This window comes from Cyprinus carpio, chromosome B13 (genome assembly GCF_018340385.1).
Source record: "Cyprinus carpio isolate SPL01 chromosome B13, ASM1834038v1, whole genome shotgun sequence".
NCBI lineage: Eukaryota > Metazoa > Chordata > Actinopteri > Cypriniformes > Cyprinidae > Cyprinus > Cyprinus carpio.
In genome coordinates, this window is record NC_056609.1 from 8,899,475 (window position 1) to 8,924,652 (window position 25,178).

Genomic DNA, 25,178 nt, shown 5'->3' on the forward strand with positions numbered 1-25,178 from the left:
ACTAGGTTTCACAGCCAGGGCAAAGAGGGGAACAGACCCAAAAAAAAAAAAAAAAAAAAAAAAAACAATTAATCAGAAGGATAACAATCGTGTTTTTTACTTATGGAAAATGTGCCCTTAGACCTTGGCTGAAGATGAAAACTCATTAGACATGTAATACACCGAATCCATGCAATATTTTAGGCAGATTTTAATGTTTGCATGACATAAAATACTGCATGAACTGTAATACTAGAACTTTTAGACAGGATGGACTTGAAACAGAGTATCAACCCAATATGGGGTTGAAGTATATTTTGGTTATGATATGCCAGAACCACAACCACGACTTTTGATGAAATGACACGTACATTATCATACATTTTTTTTTTTTAAAGAATGGCTGCTTGAAAATCTAGAATCTGAATGTGTTGAGGGAGACAAATAATCTTTGCAATTGTGAACAACTGGAGTCAACGCCAAACCAGCAGTTGAAAGGTAAGCAATCATCTGAGACTAATTAGGGTCTGAGCAGAATGAATGGGTTTGGCACACAGTTAAGGAAGCTTCCATTTTGGTCACTGATTCATATCATCCACATGGAAGGGGAAAAAGACTGTAATCTCACCATAAGATATAATTGTGAGGGCTTTCAGGGATATCACTGAACACAGTTTGTACTATCTGTTAAAAATGCATATTCACGTACAATTTGATGTTTTTGAGTGATTTTTACTGATACTGCAGAAACGTGTGTCACAAACATCTGCAGTCAAAACAAAAGGGCAGAACCTAAATTAAGGCAAGCAAGGACATGACACGAACACATCTGAGAATGAAATGCTTTGTTCTGTGGGTGACAATTGTTTCCACAGGAGCCTAGTAATTCATTTCCCATCAGTCAGTGTTGTTTAGTTTTGAGACTGGGGCCATCTATAACAAAAGAAAGGTAATTTTAGTTGTCAGTGCAGATTAGAAGTAAATTGTAGTAATTTTAGTTGTCAGTGCAGATTATAAGTAAAAAATACAACTTGTCATGAAAAACTTTGATGTAGGCTTGACAAAAACATGTCTGTAAGTTTTAAAAGATGAACGGATGGATGGATGGACTGAGGGATGGATGGACGAATGGGTGGATGGAAAAACAGACAGACAGACAGATAGATACAGACAAACAAACAGAAGACAGACAGATAGATACAGACAGACAGAAGACAGACAGACAGACAGATAGATAGATACAGACAGAAAGAAAGACAGACACACACACACACACACACACACACAGACAGACAGACAGACAGACAGAAAAAAAGACAAGTAATTTTAGTTGTCAGTGCAGATTATAAGTAAATTGTAATCACAGACAGACAGACAGACAGACGGATAGAGACAGAGAGAGAGACAGACAGACAGACAGATAGATAGATAGGTAGAACCAGACAGACAGATAGATAGGTAGAACCAGACAGACAGACAGATAGATACAGACAGACAGATAGATAGATAGATAGATAGATAGATAGATAAAGACAGACAGACTGACAGACAGACAGACAGACAGACAGACAGACAGACAGACAGATAGATAGAGAGATAGACTTTCTAGGTCTGATAAGACAGACAGACAGATAGACAAATAGACAGAGACAAATAGTCAAATAAAGACAGACAGACAATCAGACAGAGACCGATAGATAGACAGACAGATAGACAGATAGATAGATAGATAGATAGACAGATAGAGACAGAGACAGATACAGATAGACAGACAGACAGACAGACAGACAGACAGACAGACAGACAGACAGACAGAAATAGATAAACAGATAGACAGATAGAAAATACATTTTGAGTAAGTTTAACCTTCCAAAGATTTTTTGAATGAAAGGTAGTTTTTTTGAATTCTGTCTATACAGACAGATTTAAGGATGGATAGGATGATAGATAGACAGACAGACAGACAGACAGACAGACAGATAGATAGATAGACAGACAGACAGACAGAGACAAATAGACAGATAGAGAAAGACAGACAGACAGACAGACAATCAGACAGAGACAGATAGATAGACAGATAGATGGATGGATAGATAGATAGATATATAGAGACAGACAGACAGACAGACAGACAGATAGAGAGACAGACAGACAGACAGACAGAGACAGATAGATGGATGGATAGATAGAGACAGACAGACAGACAGACAGAGACAGACAGACAGATAGAGAGACAGACAGACAGATAGAGAGACAGACAGACAGACAGACAGAGACAGATAGATAAACAGACAGACAGATAGAGAGACAGACAGAGACAGATAGATAGAGAGACAGACAGACAGACAGACAGACAGACAGACAGATAGAGACAGACAGAGACAGATAGATAAACAGACAGACAGACAGATAGATAGATAGATAGATAAAGACATAGACAGATAGATAGATAGATAGATAGATACAGACAGATAGATAGATAAATAGATAGACAGAAATACAGATAGATTGAGAGATAGATAGAGAGAATACCCACAATACAGACACAAACAGCAAAGTGAGGAAAAAAAGTGTGCTACACTTTCTAGGTCTGATCAGACAGACAGATTGACAGACAGACAGACAAACAGACAGAGACTAATAGACCGATAGAGAAAGACAGACAGACAGACAATCAAACAGAGACAGATAGATAAACAGACAGATAGACAGACAGACAGACAGACAGAGACAGAAAGATAGATAGATAGATAGACAGACAGACAGACAGACAGACAGATATAGACAGACAGACAGATAGATAGAGACAGACAGATAGATAGATATATAGATGGATGGATGGATAGAGACAGACAGACAGAGAGACAGACAGACAGAGAAAGATAGACAGACAGACAGACAGACAGACAGACAGGGAGATAGATAGACAGACAGACAGACAGACAGACAGACACACACACACACACACACACACACACACACACACACTGGCAGACATAGACAGATAGACAGACAGGCAGACAGACAGACAGACAGACAGACAGACAGACAGACAGACAGACAGACAGACAGACAGACAGACAGACAGACAGACAGACAGATAGATAGATAGATAGATAGATAGATAGATATATAGATAGATAGATAGATAGATAGATAGAGACAGGACAGACAGACAGACAGACAGATAGACAAAGAGACAGACAGAAAGACAGACAAACAGACAGATAGAGACAGACAGACAGACAGATAGAGACAGATAGATAGAGACAGACAGACAGACAGACACCAATAGATAGACAGACAGACAGACAGACAGACAGACAGGCAAATAGATAGACAGATAGAAAGATTGAGACAGACAGATAGATAGAAAAAGACAGACAGACAGACAGACAGACAGACAGCCAGACAGACAGACAGACAGCCAGACAGCCAGACAGACAGACAGACAGACAGACAGAGACTGATAGACAGACAGACAGACAGACAGACAGATGGATAGTTAGATACAGACAGACAGAAACAGACAGATAGACAGATAGATAGATAGATAGATAGATAGATAGATAGATAAATAGATAGATAGATACAGACAGACAGATAGATAGAGACAGACAGACAGACAGACAGATAGACACAGACAGATAGAGACAGACAGACAGACAGACAGATAGAGACAGACAGACAGAAAGACAGACAGACAGACAGATATACAGACAAACAAACAAACAAACAAATAGACAGACAGACAGACAGACAGACAGACAGACAGACATAGAATACTTCATAATACAGACACAAACAGCAAAGTAAGAATAAAAGTGTGCTACACTTTCTAGGTCTGTATCAAAATTATAGATGGATGAAGCCTGTAGAATATTTGATTTCTTGTGTTTCTAGTTAAGTGTTTTGTGAATAAGAATTGCAAATTTTGTTTCACAGGTTTACACTGGTAAATACTGGGTTATGTTGAAAGCACAGAGCCTACCGTGGTGCGAGATGATACCTTCCTCTCTTTGGATGTCTTGGTCTATAACCTATTGAAGATGTTATGCTTTTATTACAGCTTTAAAACTCCAAATGGACAAAATTTAAAAAATATCAAACAAACCATACAAGTTTTGATCTTTTCTTATATGCCTGACTGTGTTTATGCCAGCGTTTGTCTTGTGTACTGTGGTATACCGTGCTGGTAGTGTGCTGAAGCTCTGGGCTGCTGTCTGAACTCCTGCCGTGTGCTGTGATGCAGCTGGTGTCCTCTTTCTCGATGCAGATCATCAGCCTCCACGGGTCTCGCTATGGCAATAAAAGAAGCATTTAAATGCAGTTTTAATTGGAGGTTTGACTCTCTCACAATTAGTATTTGCAGTGGAGCATCACTGGAAACATAAAACGTACAATTCTGAAGCCTGAACTTCACCACCACGTCCCCAAAAGACTGAGGCAATGATTACTGCCTCAAACGCACATAAATTACAAACAGACCTTTTTTTTTTACATTTCTACCCCCGACAGCCTCTTGCAATTGACACTTTAGACTTTCTGAGATTCAAAACAATCCTTTTAGTGACAGTGAAATAATGGGTGAATTAACTTCAGGAAAAAGAGGCAAAGTTTAGGAAGCAGAACAGAAATGAGAAAAGAAAGACAAACTGTCTCGTTTGGTTTACATGAGTGATGACAGGATTTTGTTTCTTTTTTTAAATGTTCACTCTTTAGAGTTTGGAGTTCCACTACTACTTTTTTAAACATTAGAGGCATAAATGCCATGTTTTATTGTTGCAAGAAATACTAGATAGTTAGCTAGACAACACGCATCAAATATCTGAATCCCCTCCTAAAATGATCCCACCTCATAGTTTGTGAAATTTTTTACTATAGTTAGCAAATAAAATAATAAATATTACAGTAATAATGTCATATAACTATTCTAATGACCTACAATATTTATCTGTCGAACCTTTGAAGTCAACCCTGTTACTAAATGATTTTTCCCTTTGCAAAAAAATCTAACATTTTATAATGAAAAGCAAAAGATGTTATCGATCTGAAGCTATTCCAGCAAGTTATAGGAAAAAAAAATCAAACAAATATGTTTTATGTCATTATCATTTTATTTATAAGTAACTAAATATTCTGGCCTCAAACTAGCTAGTTACCATTGTAGCATTTACTTTATTTTTTATTTAAAACATTTTAAGTAGCACTTTACAACAAGATTCCGTTTATTAACTATATTTAATCCATAAACTAACATTAACTTACAATGAGCAATACATTGTTACAGTATTTATTCATCTTTGTTAATGTTAGTTAATAAAAATACAACTGCTCATTGTAAGTCCATGTGAGCTCAGTTCCATTAAATAGCATTAATAGATGATTTTATTAATGTATTAGTAAATATTGGATTAATAAGTATTTTTCATTGTATATATAAATATGTATAACTGAATTATTTTTCTCATTTATAAAATACAAAATCACAATTTAAACATTTTGGCACATCCTTTCACTGAAGAATAAAAAATGTTTTAGGTGTTTCATACCATGTTTTAAAAGGGCTAACGAGCATTTCTTACAAAATCCCACACTCCAGTGTTTAGATTGTTTTGAAGTTAGAAAACATGTTGTGCACAACAGATGCTCTAAGAATGGCATATGACAAAATAAACTAGCTGGAATTCCAGAAGACCAAAAACAACTATAAACAAAAGAGCATCAACCTAACAGGACAAATCTTGAGATTCAAAACACAGGCACTGGGCCACTCTACCATAATCGGACTAAAATATCTGATGAAAAAAGCAGCCTATTTGTCTCTAAGACACAACATGAGCAGTTCATGAGCTGGTCGACATCAAGAGGGAAACCAGATGGAGACAATTTCACCATAAGGTCTCTTTTAATCTTAGGACAGAACCACAAAACTCTGGATGGCAGTAAAAATCAAGGAGTTTGTAACAGCCACCACATTATAATTTTGTTGTCTTGTTATGTTACTTAATATAGATTGCAACCTATAAAAAGTAACCCAGAATTATTCTTGTTATGACAAAGCATCCCCTCGATCTAAAATAGCTGTGCCAAACTGAGTGTTTCCACTGGAGTGCGTTATGAAGGCTGCTGGCTATTGTTTATCTGCAAGTAATCTGGACATCTCAGCATGTATTCCATTTGAGTCACAACCAGGTCAACAAGGAATCTATGCTTGCGAAAACGCCACAGATTTCAAACGTCTATCACTCAAACATTTCTGTGAAAGCAACAGCCCTTGTCTGTTTGTTTATTAAATAATTCTGGTCAATTATACGATCAGCTCCATTACAATTTACTATGTAACAAATCATTCTTATGAAGTAAATTTTATGCTGTATATGAAAGGGATAAGCAAATGTTAAGTGATCCGCACCATCTCTGTGTTGCAGTCTGCGCGGTCGGCTGTGGATGGGGACGCCGCGCCTCCTGCAGGCTTCCAGCACCAGCTCTCTGACAGACATGAACAAAGACATCCCAGAGGACTAAAAGACAACAGACAAAACAGATATTAAACGCATAATGCATATATAATGACATATTCAAAATCTCAATCCAGTATGTGCATCTATAAATGACCAAATCCTGACCAAGTTAAAAATGTCACATCTAATGGAATTTATTTCAAAAAAGAAAAGAGAAAAGACATTTTAATGCAGATGTGCACTTGGTTTGATGTATTCAGACATTATTATGTGTTCCAAGGATTTTTGGGGCCATTATAAATACAAAAGAGGGCATAGTGACTTACAGTATGGAGACCTCCATGAAGACGAGAGGTGACTATGCACAGTCTGAGTTGGTTCCTGACTGCATTTATAACTATGAACCAGTGTTTATATGTGTGGGTTAAAAAAATAATTTAGATGTTTTGGTCCCTTGGCTCCGGAAAAAACATTACAGCAAATTAAAAACAAAAGAGATTCTGTAACTGTTTTCCAGTAAACCAAAGACATGTAAACAAAAGTTACAGTAAACAAAATATGTGTGGCCCATACTATGATCTGATTTTCATTTAGCATATTAATAGGCTTCGGTAGAGCTGCATAGTTCATCATGACACACCTTTTTATTTTTATTTTTTTTTGTAAAGGATCATGCTAGGTTCTGTTTACACGTGATATTAAGTCTCTGGTGATCTGACCACAAGTGAAGCTAAAACATTTTGTGAACCGCTCAAACCACATTCAGAGATAGTCAGAAATGCACTGCATTTGTAGTACAAATGGCAATTCATTATGATGCATCCCAGACAATAGTAAAAGACCGCCCACTCACCTGTCAATCAAATATTTTGCTAAAACAAAGGCTCTGTGTGGCTTCGAGAAGTCGCACTGCGGTGAGAACAAAATTGAATATCCGTCTCAACTGACTGTTTGAGACCGGATCATCCAAGACGGATGTTAATACCAAGTATAAACAAGGTCAACAGCATTTTCCTGTACTTACATTTCCTTCAAGAAGCTCCTCTTTCGGACAGCCTGAGTGGGCTTGCAGATACTTAGAATGGAAGAGCAGGCCGTCAAAGGTCTTCCATGGCATGAGCTCACCCATTGGGAAAGGGAAACCACAAGCACTGTTGGCTGCGATGAGGTAAGTCAGACCCCGCACAAAGAGAGAGCCGAGCTGGACGGCCCTAGGGTCCACAACAGGGGTCTACATGGGGGAGGGAATATAGAATCACATAAGAAAAAACTGATGAAAACTCAGTAGTTTGTAAAGGTGTGTTCAGTCAAAATCCAGCCATTTCACTTGGAATCACATGTGCAGGTGAAAAAGCAGGTTTCACTTGGTCATTGACCAGCAGGAGGTTTCTTAGTTTGAATATGACTTCTGTGTGAGTGGTGCTTAATGGATTGCTAAACTATTGACAAAATTTTGCTAAAAACTATATTTAATGTTGTTCAAAGTCATGCAATATTGAAAATTAAGGGGTAAAAAAGTTCCAAGTGCATATTTTGCCATATTGGTCATGCAAATTTGTTGAAATCAGCTTGGTTTGAAAGTGACTTCTGAGCAGTGCTTCATGCATCGTTACACTTATTGGCAATGTAACATTTTATACCTGCAAAATTTCACAAATGTGACCGCACCTCAAAAAAAGCTATATTCCAGGTCTTCTGAAGTAATGTGACACCTTTGTTTATTTTTTTATTTCTTTTTTGTTTATTTAACAGGGACAATACACTAGGCATTGTTACATAGAGACAACCGATGCCGTGTACATAGGGCATATAGCATAAAGCTAGTTTGCAGCCCTCGTCCCTGGTTAGGCTTTTACATAAAATCAAAACAACCAAATAAAAAACAAGCACAATCATCACAAAAAACAAAGTATATATATGTTGTAAATGTGTGTGAGAATGAAACCAAAACGTATTTGGTAAAAACCACCTGCACTACAGCTCACAAATGTATTTCACGTTCACATATTTGACCGTAAGATTGACATACCAAACAATAATGGTAGGTGCACTTCTCGTAACTTACTCCAACTTGCCACAATTTAAATAAACAGATTTTCAGCAAACAAAATATAAAATTGTACACAAAAAGTATTCTCGTCGCTTCATAACGTTAAGGTTGAATCACTGATGGCAGATGGACTATTCTGATGATGCTTTTCATACTTTCCTGGACCTTGACACTGTTATTTATTTGGCAGTGTATGGGACAGTCTCAAGCCTCCCTGTTTTCATCTAAAATATCTTAAATTGTGTTCCGAAGATGAACAAAACTTTTACAGGTTTGGAACCACATGGGGGTAAGTGAATAATGACAAAATTTTCATTTTGGGATGGAGTAACCCTTTAATGCTTAGACAGCATTTACACTGCACACGTCTGCAGTGTGTTACGGCTCTGAAACAGCCACCGAAGTGGATCACGGCCAGTCTAATTTTAACGCTCGTGTTACCAGACGCGCCACGGCACGTCCTAGAAGCTGCTCTCTGCGCTGCTTCTGTCAAGATACACACATACACCTCCTTCGATTAAATATAATGGCTAGTGTAGCCAAAATCCCATCAAAATCCGTTGCCATAACTTATTGCGAGAGGAAAAAAAATAAAGTTTTATCTGCATAACATCAGTCATTTCGCAATACTTTTTTATCGATGTTTATAATCTATATCACCAAAGTTTTGCGCAAATTTGTAATGGAAACGTGCCTAGTGTTCACCAGCAATCTCTGTTTTGTATGGAAAAGAGCAGCTGGGACATTCTGCTAAACTCTCCCTATTGTGTTTTACGGATGAAAGTAAGTCATACAGGTTGGAAATAACAAGTTAATGATTACATAATGTTTCTTGTGATCAAACTGCTCCTTTAAACCACACCATTTTTACAGTAGCTTGGTTTCAAATTCATCATATTGTCAATACCCATTGTGTATTTCAACTCAGGCTGCAGGGATGCAGGGTGTGACCCCATAAAGCTCACCTGAAGTGGCCGCGCAGATAAGGGGATGTTTACAAAGGGCCCCCCTCCCCTCCACCAAACTGTCCGCCGGTCACCTGGTCTCCCACCCCCACCCACAGGAGATAAGAGACGGACTGATTAGCTTCCGTGACATCAAAACGTAAAATTGGCCTGCCACCTGCTCTGCTCTCAAACACAGCTTAGACTAAAGCAAACAAAAGGGAGGCTGGAGATAAAGCTGAAATGACAGCAGCAGCCCACTGCCCGCGCCTTCCAGGCGCACAGATTGAGAGCCAGGCCACCGTTTGAAATATTACGCTGTTTACACAGGCCTGACTTCCTCCTCGTAACCATGCCTCTTCAGTGAAACGAGAGCATTTAAACACATTCACTGTTATGCATAAGGTTTAGTGAGTGGGATGACGTACACTGGCTTTGATTAAACCGCTTAAAAAGACACGTAAAAGTCTTAGCACCTTTAAAGCCGCTAATTGCTCAGCGTGGAAGTCAATAGGCCTCGGGACAATGCTGATGCTACCCTGCTGCTGTAAAGGTATAGAGTGGGACAACAAACCAGAACAGCAGCTGCTCTGCAAGCATTTCAACAGTGAACAATGAGAGCTGCTCCAGCCAGATGCCTGAAGGACCGCTGGACCCCCTGAGGACACGCAGCTCAACACTGATGGTAAACTACAGCCTTGTGATCAGGCTCTGCACCTGTGCCATACCTTCATGCACATCTGTTCAATGTTACTACTGTAAACACTCACGCATGACAAGACCAAGCTTGTCTGCGTCTTGTGTGGTACTTCAATGAACTTTCAATTTTTCATTTACTAAATAAACATTGTGGGCTGTGTCTGAAACCAGTCTTGTGCCGTTAAAGGGTTGGGAATCAAGAACAGATTCTGTCTTTTTTAAACACAGGAATTGAATGATTTGGTTCGGTCAATGTTTCCTAAACGGTTGCATTCATCCACCAATACAAACATGTCACTGTATTGATACGCTTGTACTAGTGATTAATGCACCGTTACTGGATTCTAAAGCACAATGAAAAAGATTTGTTATAGTTAGGGCTTGTAATTGTACAGAATTGAATGATTCTGGTTCTGATTCTAATTCAGAGAATGAGTGAATTCAGAATTACTCAAAACAGTGATTTGTGCATTTTTTTTTTTTTTTTTTTACTTCCTTATGAGTCAGTGAGAGCTGGGGTAGGTTTACAAGTTGGACTTCTGTGTGAGTCGCACCATGTGTTTATAGGAAGGAACTAGTAACAGAACTGAATTCCATGAAAATTATTTGCCTTCAGTGCTTTTGAAATATAAAAAGGATCTGGCTCTCAATAGAACTGGTTCTCACAAATCAGTCTGAAATTCATACATTATCAGTTTGAATTGATCTATGACTCACTCACTCAGTAATATTGTATATATTATATATATATATATATATATATATATATATATATATATATATATATATATATATATATATATATAGAGAGAGAGAGAGAGAGAGAGAGAGAGAGAGAGAGAGAGAGACATACTACTATGTATATTCACTATGTATATTCAAACATATGTTTTGTAAACAAAAACTTTTATTTTGTTTACAATATAAACAGTAACATTGTGAAATAATATAACATGCTAAAATTACAGTTGCCTTCTTTAATAAAATGTAATTTGTTCCCAAAGGCAAAGCTGAATTTTCAGCAAGCATTACTCCAGTCATCAGTCTTTACCTATTTGCTGTTTAAGATTCATGTCTTATTATTATCAGTGTTGAAAACAGTTGTGCTGAATGCTGATTAATAATTTTTATGGAAACCATGATACATTTTTGTCAGGATTCTTTGAAGAATAGAAAGTTAAAATCAACAGCATTTATTTGAATTAAAAAAAAAGGATTATTTGAGGAATTGAAATTTTGGTCAGTGTGTCAATACATAGCACAACTGTGCTCGCGGCGACCCGAGTTCAATTCCCATCTTGAGGTCCTTTGCTGATCCCCTCTCTCCACCCAATGATTTCCTGTCTGCTCTCTACTTTTCTGTCCATTAAAGGCATAAAAGCCTATAAACATAACCTTAAAAAACTCTTTTGTTAAATTGTATCAATTTATATAATTCTTGGTGAATAAAAGTATTAATTTCTTTTAAACAAAAATTATACATATACATATATATTAGTGCAGTCAAACAATTAATCGCGGTAAATCACATCCAAAATATATGTTTTTGTTTACATAATGTGTGTGTGTGTACTATGTATATTTATTATGTATATATAAATACAAACACATGCATGTATATATTTATAGAAAAATGTGTTATGTTTACATATTAAATATATTTATATATAATATAAAATGTATAAATGTATATACAGTACATGTAAATTTTTCAAAATATATACTGTATGTGTGTATTGATACATACATTATAAATAAACAGTACATATACATATGTAAAAAAAAATTTTTATTTTAGATGCGATTAATTGCGATTAACCATTTGACAGAACAAATATATATATATATATATATAATATATATATATATATATATATATATATATATATATATATATATAATATATATGCGATATATATATATATATATATACTATATATATATAGATATATATATATATATATATATATATATATATATATATACATACACACACAGTGGTGTGAAAATTTTTTGGCCCCCTTCCCCTTTCAGATCATCAAACAAATTTAAATATTAGTAAAAGATAACACAAGTGAACACAACATGCAGTATTTAAATGAAGGTTTTTATTATTAAGGGAAAACAAAATCCAAAACTACATGGCCCTGTGTGAAAAAGTGTTTGCCCCCTAAACGTAATAACTGTTTGGGCCACCCTTAGCAGCAACAACTGCACTCAAGTGTTTTCGATAACTTGCAATGAGTCTGTTACAGCGCTGTGGAGGAATGTTGGTCCACTCATCTATGCAGAATTGTTGTAATTCAGCCACATTGGAGAGTTTTCGAGCATGAACCGCCTTTTTAAGCATCTCAATAGGATTCAGGTCAGGAGTGTGACTAGGTCACTCCAAAGTCTTCATTTTGTTTTTCTTCAGCTATTCAGAGGTGGACTTGCTGGTGTGTTTTGGATAATTGTCCTGCTGCAGAAAGTTCGCTTCAGCTTGAGGTCATGAACAGACGGCCAGACATTCTCCTTCAGGATTTTTTGGTAAACAACAGAATTCATGGTTCCATTTATCACAGCAAGTCTTCCAGGTCCTGAAGCAGCAAAACAGCCCCAGACCATCACACTACCACCACCATATTTTTTTGTTGTTGTTATGATGTTTTTTTTATGTGATGTGTTGTTTTTTTTACGGAAGTAATGGGACACACACCTTCCAAAAAGTTCAACTTTTGTTTCATCAGTCCACAGAGTATCTTCCCAAAAGTCTTGGGGATCATCAAGATGTTTTCTGGCAAAACGGAGACGTTCCCTTATGTTCTTTTTGCTCAGCAGCGGTTTTCATCTTGGAACTCTGCCATGCAGACCATTTTTGCCCAGTCTCTTTCTTATGGTCATTAACACTAAATCCAGAAGAACTGTGTCAAGGTCTCCAAGATGCTTGATGAAACCTTACTGCAAAGCTAACTGAAAAACTATGTGCAAGTGTACTTAGGACAAAAGCTACTTTAACAAAAATGGTGGTCACACCAAATTCTGATTTGATTTAGTTAATAGATGTTAATTGATAAATAAAACCTATTTATAGCATTATTTTTGAAAGTATCTTCACTTTACACCATGTTTACACAAGTGACTAAAACTTTTACCAGTATTGTAGCTTTGCGGGAAGGTTTCATCAAGCATCTTGGAGACATTCCCACAGTTCTTCTGGATTTAGTCTGCCTCAGTTTTTTCTGTTTCTACTTGTAATCCCAGACGGACTGGATGATGGTGAGATCAGATCTCTGTGTGGAGCACTGGCTGTTGTCAGACTACTTGTGCATACAAAAATCTCACTGGATTATTACAATTAATGGCAAAAGGAATGTTTGGAAATGTAAACTGATATTTCCTGCTGACACACTGTAGCAAAAGAAACAAATATCTGGCTTAAAACCATTTTTTTGTTGGTGAAAATACTAATGGCCTAAGAATTTTCTTAAAACCATTTTTTGTTGTTGGTGCAAATACTATTGGCTTAAGAATTTGCACAGGACTGTATGTTTTTTATATGAAAATAAATAAACTGGTGCACACACACACACACACACACACACACACACACACACACAAACACACACACGTATATAGGTTGTTCCTCAAAATTACTAAAAGAATGTTCAAATTGGAATAGTGAAATTCATCCCTTACAGATGCTGTGTAGTGGCATCCTTAGCTTGCATTTACATTCCTTTACTATGACAAAGCAACACGGGGGGAAGCAGATTAGAGGGGGGTAATCAGGCAGCCCCTGGAGACTCTCCTGCCATCTGTCTGGCTCTTACAGCCTCCCAATACACCCCCTCCCCAATCCCTTTTCACATTTCAGGCAGATGTGACAGTGTATCTCCCGATGGGAGACAACAATGGTGCGTGTAACAGGTGCTCCAGCCACCCCATGGTACATGGGAGGCAGGAGAGCTTTACACACTTTCATCTGGCCAGCGGCAAGCTGTTGCCACCGTGCCTTGAGCACACACGCGTCTCTGGGTCAGCGAGCAACCCAACACCTGTTGCAGTGTGCGTCCTCCAAACACACAATCCCTCAACACTATCATTCATCGCTCAACATACTGTGCACAACATAAACCAGCCATATTATAAGCCATACCACTTGAGCCAAAACATAAACACGTAGGATCATATATAAATAAATACTGCGGCCAAGTAAATAATAAACAGCCATTACAAAGAGTCAGTCATTGTCTACTTGAGTGATTGAAATTCTTTGCTCGGACCACATTTGCAAAAGTAAATAAACATATATTCTTTAAAAACATAAATACAACTTAATAGTTGATTTGTATTGTCAACAGCTTGGCGTTTCACCAGTCAAGGGCGAGATATGCATCAGCATCTGAAAACAACAGACTGGAGGTCGTGGAGGATTCACACCAGACACAAAAAGGATGGCCGTAGACAGTGGAGGATCTGTAAATTAGGAGGCGGCTTGCTGGACATCTCCCAAGAGGCTCTAATTTGTTCCTCTATCATCCATTATCTGTGCTGTGGGGAGGGCTCTCAATCCAAGCACTGCGAAACCACAGGCCGCCCTTGAAATAGCACGCATAGGAGGCTTAAATTACGATGGGAGCTGAAATAGCCCTGTGGTCGCCGGCGGGGAAGACGCGGAGCCCGTCACCAGAGCATCGCTCTCAGGTTCAGACCACAATTAGAGTAGTTTTTGAGAGGAATGTCGCAAAGCAACCAGAAATTATCCCTCCAGTCTTTTTACCCATTTTTTCCAAATAGCAAAAGAACCTAATGCATCTCTCAAGTAAAATGGCTCGATTTGTTGCAACTCCATGTTGTTGTGCTGGTTTGACATGAATTACAGTGTTTATCATCTACTGTAGCTATTTTAAATGGATAGTTTACGTTTTTGTGTCATCATTTACTTACACTTATGTTTTGTTCCTAAACTGAAAGTCTATTCCATCAAATCCTAGAAGATCCAAAAAGGGTTATAATGACCTTTTGAAGAGATATGATCATTATAGTTGATAAACATTTTATTTATTATTATTATTATTATTAATAATATTTATATTTTATTCACATATAAACATACATACATACATGGAGCACATCAACAAAGAAGCCTGTGCATGCCTTTTGTGTCTTATAAGTTTTGGTTGCATGGTCTTTTAAAGGGGTCATATGATGCGATTTCAAAATTTCCTTTCTGTTTGGAGTGCTTCCTCCTCTTGGTGAATAAAGAAGATCTGTGAAGTTGCAAAGACTAAAGTCTCAAATCCAAAGAGATATTCTTTATAAAAGTTAACACTCGTCCACGCCCCTGTGAAACGGCTCGTTCTAACACGCCCCCACATATCTACGTCAGAATGTGGGAAGATTTGCATAACGCCGCCCAGATGTTCACACAAAGAAAGAAGGCGTACCTTTTGCAGTATTGTTGCTGCCACCGCCATCTTGTATAGACGCTGTGTGTTTCACTGTGGAAGCGAAACTACTTTGTTTGGACTTCCAAAAGAAGATGATATCAGCTTCGTCATGCCTGGAGCTGATCCGTGCTGGTTGCTGAGGAAATACATCAGCTTTGCACTGTGGAGCTGTGTGTTTCACTGTGGTGTGGACGACTCCTCCTTCGCGGAGTCCAGCCCGGGGTCGTAACATGTGGTTGCTGCAAGACCAAGGTACACTCCTTCGTAGAATCTGCCTGCCGCACCGTTTATCAAGCCTCTGCTCATTCAAGCCGGCCGCGGCTCACTCTAGACTGCGGCTCACTCTAGGCCTTCAGCCTCTGCTCACTCAAGGCCGCGGTGTGTGACAGTGTTTCATTGAGAAATCGAAACTACTTTGTTTTTGCCTTCCAAAAGGAAAACACGACTAGAAATCATGTTTATAACATGTTTATAATGTGTTTTATGTTTTTTTTCTCGTCGCTCCGGCACCACAATATGTTAAGAGGTGTAACATTTCCGTCTCACACTTGAGGCATTCGGCCTATCACAAGGCGGGGCATAGAGGAGACACAATAATGTACAGTATGTGGAAAATTATGTGTTTTTTAACCTTAAACCGCATAAACACATTTCATTACACCAAATACACAAAATAATGTTCTTTTTAGCAGCATCATATGACCCCTTTAATCTTCTAAATTTATTTTGTCATACATGTTTTGAACGCCATGTGGGTGAGTAAATGATGACAGATTTATCATTTTCGGTTATCTATCCCATTAAGTTGTAGCTAATAGGATCTAAATGGTCAAAAACACTTGAACTTTCACATAAAACCATGGCTTAATGTTGAAACCCTTATGTTGTTCTCAACCTGTATGACAGATGTTCTTCTATAGAACGTAAAAAGTGTTCCAGAATAGTTTTTTTTTTTTAACTTAATGGCATATAATGTTAATTTAATAAATAGGAAACAAATAAATAATAAATAAATAATTTTCAGGCATAAGGAAAGCATAAGGTCCCACACTCCCAGCAAATCCCTCTCCAAAGCCCCGCCTCCTCCAGAACACATGAACGTGCTCAGGCAAACCAGAGACGGCGTTGGTGGAGGATTGAACGCAAAGCTGTCAGATTACCACATGTCTCCCTAACCAATGAGAAAACATTACAGTACAAAGCGCATAATATTACAATAATAACGCCTTCTATTCTTCCTCAGTCTGTAATAGTGTAACGGAACGTGCTGGTGACGAATCATGTCTGTGCAAGCCTAGGTTGTAGGACAGTTTATCATTCATGACACTGTCACTTTATGTTGTATTCCTCATTTTTAAGGCGCTTTGGACAAAAGTGTCCAATAAACGAATAAATGTCATGTACATGGAAATGTAAGTGCACGACAATAGGGTGGAGTCAAACTCAGGTTTGGACCTAGCAATCGAACCAACTGCAAAAACAGCCTGTCTTTTTTAGGTATGGTTACAAAATAACACATATTGCCACAGTTGTTTTCTAGAAGACTCCAAACCAAGCCAAGTTCAAACAGGTGAGCATGCGAGTGTACAAACAATACTTTCAGAAAGGCAGAGGCGGCGCAAACGACTCACCCAGAGCTGTTGCATTTCTCCGAAGGATTTGAGTCTGACACAAACAGCTTGGCTTAGATATGCATCTACGTCTTCCAGGGAAAGCTGTCTCGCCTAGATCCAGGAGCAAACGGTGTTTTTATTCTACATGCAAGCTGTGAAAAATCACACTCATGTATACACAACAAGCATCAAGCGCCACACCACACACGTCTGTACACAATGAAAGGGTATGCGAGTTGTCTGATAAGGACTACACACTATAAACATTGTTGAAGAGACACCACTGAAACTCTTTTGAAATGCAATGAGGCCACATCATTAATAAATAACGGCTAACAGAGCAACCGTGGTGCAAATGGACCTGAACAAAGCCATCTGTTTACATTTAAGTGAAAACCTCAGTGGTCCGTGGCATCAACGATGAAAAGTTAAACACACCTGAATGGCGATGTAGGTTACAAGACACATCACAGCAATCAAAGGGCTGTCAAAGCGCTTCAGCTCTTCAGTAAACTCATACAGGTCAAAGACATCCAGGAGTGTTGATGTTTGGACTGCTTTCACCTCTGGGTCCGTCCTAAACCACAGAGCCATCAGATCAGGGGGCCCTTCTGTTGATCAACGAAAACTTCAACTTGTATGAGAGTAAATTAAAGGGACAGTTAACCCAAAAATGAAAATTTGCTGTTAATTTACCCACCCTCAGGCCATCCAAGATGTAAGAGACTTTTTCTTCAGTTGAACAGTAAAGAAGATTTTTAGCTGAAAACGTGGTCCTTTGTGATTCATAAAATGCAAGTCAGTGGCTACCGGTTTTTAAGAATAAAATAATCATATCAAGGAAGACAAAATTAATACCTGTGGCTCCTGACGATATATTGAGGTGCTGTGAAGCAAAATGATCAGTCTGTGCTAGAAACTGAACATCATTTACGACATTATTACCTGCAATCCAGAGCCTCAGACAAACAGTCCGGAGTGATGTCCGGTTCACCAACGAATCATTCTTTCGAACTGGTTCTCTTTTGTGAACTAGTTGAACCACTTGAAGGAAGGGGTGAAAATAATATTTTTTTTTTTTTTTTTGTTTCTCATTGTAAGGTGAGCTTAGAAAGACAAATATATGCTCTTTATATGCTTTAGACATGTAAAACATCCACGTTTCATGAGAATTGAACCAGTTCATTGAAATTAACTGTCAAAAAGTACCAGTTTACGGAAAAGAATCAGATTTCCCCATTGTCTGAATTACAATGTTGTAAATAATCTTCAGTTTCTTGCACAGACCAAACAATTCACATCTTAAGACATCAATATATCACCAGGAGACAGAGGTATTAAATTTGTGTTCCTTGATCATTTTATTTTTTTTTACTCAAAGACAGGTAGCCACTGACTTGCATTTTATGAATCACCAAGGAGCACGGTTTCACTAAAAAAATCACCTACCCCTCGATGGAATTAGGGTAAAAAGAATTAAGAGTGAATTTTCATTTTTGGGTGAACGATCTTCTTTAAAGATTGGATAACTGAACAATTTTAATAAAAGGCTATGATTTTTACAATAATCTGTGGGTACTAAATATTGGTTTTAAATGATTTATGGAGATTGCACTCACAAATCCAGCTAATGTAATATTAGCTGTGAATAACTTTATATTCACTTCTCTGTCTTTTGCAGGCTCAGAAATGTAATTCAAAATCTGCTAATATTCTCGTATTGGATGCTCTGTAATGCAGTGATGAAATAAGCAATGCAGCAAAATATGATCAAACCATATGGCCTTTTTTCTATTTATCACGTTTAAAGCGTCCGTTTCATGCAATCACTGATTCAAGGAAATACAAAAGAGCAAACAAAGGGAATTATGTACACTAACAACAGAACATAGATTTCTTGAGATTATCAGAGGATTATTTAAGGCTGCAATACACTGCAACACTTTTAAAATAAAAACAGATGCTATACACTTAGCACATGAGAAACTCAAAGTGAGGTGCTTCATTACGACGAGCAAATATGTAGAACACAACTTCTCAGTTACATACTTAGATTATTAAGGGGTTTTGGAGTGACTCTGGTTGGCTCCTTAAGTGGATTTCCTGGAAAGACGAACCATTCTTTGACTGACACAGTCTGACCAGAACAATCTAGAAAACAGAGAGAAGTTCATATGAACTGTGAGCAACAACGCCAAAAAATCCCTTAAAAGCGGCATAGAAAGGGCATTTGTGCAATAGGCTCGTATGTTATGAAATCATTTGACTGACAGAGCCTTTACAAAATTACAGTGTAGTGTCGACTGTTTGAAATCTGATATGTTTTGTCCCCTTTGGTCTGGCCCTTCTTTTCAACGGCACGTTAACCACATATTTGCCCACACCACAAATATTGGACAGAAACAAAACAATTCCCAGAATACTACAGAGCAATGGAGATTTATTTTTTATTAACAGCACAGTAAGAAGACAACCTATATTCTATACCTCAAGATAATGCCTGTGTTAAGGAAAAATACAAATAATATTTAAATTAAAATAATAATTGTATCCGAAGAGAACACTTTATAAAAACTTGCAGCCTAGATTTCTTCAAAAATGCACTTGACAAAAATACATCACACTTCACTTAACTACATCTTTTGACCAATAACAAACTATTAAAAAAACTTTTTTTATAATTTATAATTTCTAGCCAATGAAACATTTAGTTGTCGAACATAATTAGTACATTTTTATTGAACACAGAAATTTCCATGACTTCTAAAAATTGTACTGATTATGTCAAGCTCAGAAAACAAAGTTTTATTATATATTTCCTCAGGTTTTTCCCCGACCGCGGGAATCAGTGTTATTTTAGTATTTCATACTGTATACCATGATAGTATTTATTAATATTTTGAATTAGCTTCTATTGTTATATTTTCATTTTTTATTTTAATTTAAGTTTTTTTATTGTGTTATTTGCCTTTTTTTGTATTATTAAATGAACTCTTCTTTTTTAAGTTTAAGTAATTTTAGTAATTCAACTTAAACATATTTATATTTTATTTCAATTAACAATTTCAGTTAACAACAACGACAAACACTGCAGGGAACTATTTATAATGTTTTTTTGCAGACTACATGGTTCATACTGGAGAAATCGACAAAATAAATACGGTATGATGTTACTGAAAATGCTCTCCTTCATTTAGCTGGCTTCCTCACAGTTGCATACAAGTCACAACATAACAGAAAAGCATTATAAACAATATATGTTCCATAAATTCTGAGTAAACACAGAAACGAAACGGACCTGGCTGCAGTGGCAGTAAAAGGCCGTAGATTCGTTCTCGGACAGGCAGATATAAGACAGCTTGCGGTGGTAACTCCACCTCATCCTCATCTTCCAACGTGTTACTGCACTCCACGACTCCATCATATAACACATTATAGACCAGGAAACACTCTGCCCGTGTGTGCTTTTCTAGCGCTGCCTGGAACATGGAGACACTTAGTAAGAGAACAAACAAAGCCAAGTTAGTTCTAGTGGGCCAGATACAGTAATAGGGTCCAAAAGTGTTTCTTGTATCATTTTATTACTACAAATTATATTACCAGCATGAAAAGTTCTAAATGTTTTGTATTTAATTCATACCATGCAATTCAAAATGATAAAACTTTGTTTAATTGCACGTTTCAATTCGATTTTAAATCACATATTTCCAATGTGTCCTCAGACATTTGGACCCCACTGTGCATTTTTTCCTTTTTACCTGTAATATGTCACCCGGTACAAACTTGCCCATCAAACACACAGACTCAGGAACGAGACGGCTGCTTTCTAACCAAGGGGATGTTTGGCCTGGAAGTAAATATATGCGTATGCCTTTTTCTAAAGCTTCTTTCTCTTCTTCAACTAACGACAGTGAGGAAAGACCAAATGTTGCCCCAGTGCTGGGATGATGAACGTTAATGAAGTCTGCAACAGCGTAGACCTTGTCTCCCTGAACTTGCCGGTGTTTCTTTTGATTTGGAGATGAAGCAATGTTGCTTTTGCGTTGAATTTGCTTTTTCTGTTAAGACGTCATTACCCAACAGACAGGCCAAGAGAGGAAGGTCAGTCATATGAAGCTTCAAACCTTGGCATAACCGCTCTCTGGAGAACAGCACTGTTGTCATGTTGGTTAAACAGAGTTTATTGATGGACAGGTATGGGACCGTGTTGTAGATCACAAAGTCTGTATCTTGACCAAGGATGCCCATGCAGTTGTGAGACAAAGCGTAGTTGGAAACCTCATAATCTCCTTCGCGAACAGAGCACCGTGTTTCCTGGCCGAGGCTTTTGAGGGCAAATCTGGAGAAGGTTGCGAGTCCGGAGGGAAGGCAGAAAAGGTCTCTGCTGTTCGGCTGCTGACCGTGAGTCTTAATGTGCTGAAATATTCTCGCGATGTCTTGGTTGACCCTCAGGCGCCTCTTCACCCACTCTGCCCGCTTTTGATCCTCAACTGTTCCATCAAAGAAAAAGACTAAGAGTATGCCTGCAGCCGAGAACGCATCCACGAACTCTTGAAGGATATGCATGTACTCTTGCCACTGACCACCATGGACCCAAGCTTGACAGCGATACCAGTATCTTAAACAGGCCATTCCGTCCACTACCACTGTGGCGGTTCTGTCCGGATGGGCTTTGACATGATCGACTGCCATCTGTTTCAGGTCCACTGGCACACACGTGTCTGCGCAGCACGTCTCCATGAAGTACTGTAAGCCCTTCACACCCATCTTCAGCTGTATGAAAGCTCATCCACAGGTTCATGCACCTTAAACCAAACATAAAAGCGCATGCATGAATGGCAATGCCCCATTTTCTCTTGATCAAAATTATGACATTGTAAAATTTCAGCGCACTTGTCAGCAACATTAGAAATATCGAACTTGAAAAAATATGCAAATTAATTTTTAAAGAAACACTGCTACATTATTGCCAAAAAAAAAAAAAAAAATTACTTAAGAAAAATAAAAACTCTTTTGTAAGGTTTCACAACTATGTCCCTAATTTTACTCAGGATTTCTGCAGGTTTTATGAAGGTAAATTTAAGACTTTTAAAGACCTCTTTAAGGAGAAGTAAAGAAAATTTAAGGAATAAACTGAATGGAACATGATACCTCAATATGGTCTCTAAATGTAAATCTTACACACTTCAAAATTTTAAAATACAACTTCCATTACTTTCATTTTATGGGAAAAAAAAGCTTAGTTCTGCTCACAAACACTAGTATATGGAAATATTACTTACTCTGAAAAAAAGTTATTTTCATACCACACTGACAGATATTTGTGCTTGTCTTAAGCATAAACTCACTTAATTTTGTTCAGTTTCTCAGATAACAAGGCTTCATATTATGTTTTTTTTTTTTTTTTGTATCTAAAGTAAATGTATTTAGATTTAAGGATGTTTAGATGATAAAAATACTGAGAAAGGTGCTCGGTTTTTTTATTTTTTTTTTTCATTGTATGCAACATTTAATGCCCTGATTCTGAATTTAAGATGTTCTGCTCTGATTTGAATCTTTTGAATGCATTATATTGTGGAATGGCGAATTAAGACTTTTTAAGACCTACAGAATCACTGTTTACTTCTCACTGTCATTTATGAATGAATGCACGCATGAATTAGTAACCCAACATTTTTTTATTTTTTTTTATTTACTTATTTATGATATGCTTCATTTACTACTTTAACACTTTTTGGTCAGACATAATTTAGAATATACAAAAATGGTTTGAAACCATCCTGTAATGTCTAAAAATGCATTCATTCAAGGTATTGCTAGATTTGTTCCTGCTATATTCATGTTTTAACATTCACATTAAGCTGTAAATAATTGTCTTTTATATGCATTTTATACTCACTCATTACAATAGTTTTGACTCCTGAAAACACCAGGTAATATGAATGAATATTTTTGAGAGCACCTTTACTGTGTCCACCTGTGTGTGTGTGTGTGTGTGTGTGTGTGTGTGTGTGTGTGTGTGTGTGTGTGTGTGTGTGTGTGTGTGTGTGTGTGTGTGCGTGTGTGTGTGACTGCTGGGAATTTCACCACTATTGCTGCGACGCTGTCAGTAAGGATATGGAGCACTAGTGTCCTTTATCACTTAATGTCACAGATATTAAACCCAGTGCTGCTAAAGAAACAAAAACTGACTCACTATTTGGTGGAACGCACATAGAACACTCGCTCAATGCTGCATAGCTGCTACAGTAGCAGTAACCGCTAGTGTTTACAATGTTGCGCTCACTTCCTGTTCCGGCGCGACAACCTCAGCAGCCAATCAGCGCATTCCTTTATAGCGCTTTTAAATGAAAAAGAAGACCACAGGTCCACAGCTGAAACATATATCTGAAATAATTTAGTATTTATTAAACACTCTGGTCGATAACAAATCTGAAAAAAAAAGAAAAAAACTATTAAGTTATGTATTTAATTTAAATATGAGATCTCTGTTAGTAAACAAAGGAATGCATTCATGATGTTTTAAATTAATATGTTTATGGTTTGTTATGGTGCACTGTATCCCTGTATCTATATTGTAGGCTGTTTTTTTTTTCAGCACAATGCCATTATATAAAACCAACACAGCGTAGTGTTACTTTATGCAGTTTATGACACGAGTCACGATTGAACTGACACGATGCAAAATAAGAATAAGGATTTAAAACTTATAAGACCGCAGATATGTTAGTATAGGTCAATCCCTGTTTGTAGTTTCACAAACTGATAGGGGGAAAAACTAAATTAATAAAATTGTCTTCTTTGATACATAGAGCTCGATGCATTTAAGTTTGTTTTTCTCTTCACATTTCAACTATTTATGCTATGAATCATACCTGCATAATATAAATAACAGATGTGTTGTCACATTTGGCAGACGCCGGATTTCAATGTAGTCTACATGAGCAGCACAAGTTTTGGGTCAATTATTGATTTTCTTCCTCTTTGAACCAAAGTTTCTCACATAAACAAAACCACCCCAGGGGAAAGGGGCAGATGTTCCCTAAAGGACGATGGCACGCGACAGTCCTCGAGCCTTGAAGAATTCACTCACCCCTCCTGCTCTCTTTCACTCTCTCTCTCCCTCACACACACACACACACACACACACACACACACACACACACACACACACACACACACGCTCTAGTAGCATATACTCGAAACTCTATCATGACTCTTAATCAGAACAACAGCTCGTGTGCATCATTATAGTCGATGGCGAACCAGTTTTGATTAAACTCAAGTAACTTCTTAGATCCGGATGTATATTTTTTTAAGTTTGTTGTATTTTTTATTTTTGTTGTTTTTCTTTTTTCGTTTTTGTGTTTGTTATTGGTTGTTGGCGACACATCCTTTGTTATTTTAATCAGCGCACGTCCTTGCTGCGTCATGATGTGGAACCTATTCTTACTCTAGTATATTGTCCTTTTCCTGAACACAAAATACTTTTAAACATATTCGTATGCACGACGCCACCGCACTTTGATCGCCTCCGCGTCTCCTGTTGCGTATATAGGAATGCGCGTTTATCTCATTCAGAAACATTCGCGCTCCACTTAATTTGACTGGATCGATTGGCAGACACTCTCCCACAAGCCGTTACTGCGGTCGTTACTGCCCATGTTCCCACGGCCACTTACTGCAGCTTCCCTAACCATATGGCCCAGCAGCGGCATTCATGTGCGTGCTCATGCTTCCAGTCTCATTTGGAGAAGCCTGCGTGTGCGCGGCTGCGCGCTGCCTGGAGAGGCAGTAGAGACATGCAGTAGTGATGTGAAAAAACGCCATTTGGTTGAGAGCAGATGGTTGGCTTGGGGGGCTGTCCGCGTCTTCAGAGAGAGTCCCCGAGGGCTCCCCTTGTATTCAGAATCAATGAAAATTAAAGCGCAAAGAAAGATGAAGAGTCAGACCTCGAGTCCCGGCTTTGTTCGTCGCAGCTACTGGTGGGCAGGAGT

General features: G+C 37.8%; 1 protein-coding gene across 1 annotated transcript; it reads right to left on the reverse strand.

Moving 5' to 3' along the window:
- Positions 1–695: 695 nt before the first annotated feature.
- fam120b (family with sequence similarity 120B) lies at positions 696–23,516 on the reverse strand. Its single transcript, XM_042736361.1, is given in 12 exon segments — positions 696–912; positions 3,971–4,019; positions 4,168–4,278; positions 6,395–6,503; positions 7,468–7,674; positions 17,200–17,292; positions 17,620–17,792; positions 19,231–19,332; positions 20,480–20,660; positions 20,940–21,236; positions 21,238–21,986; positions 23,378–23,516. Coding segments are annotated over 11 exon segments (2,055 nt in total). The 5' UTR covers positions 21,949–21,986; positions 23,378–23,516; the 3' UTR covers positions 696–890.
- Positions 23,517–25,178: the final 1,662 nt, after the last annotated feature.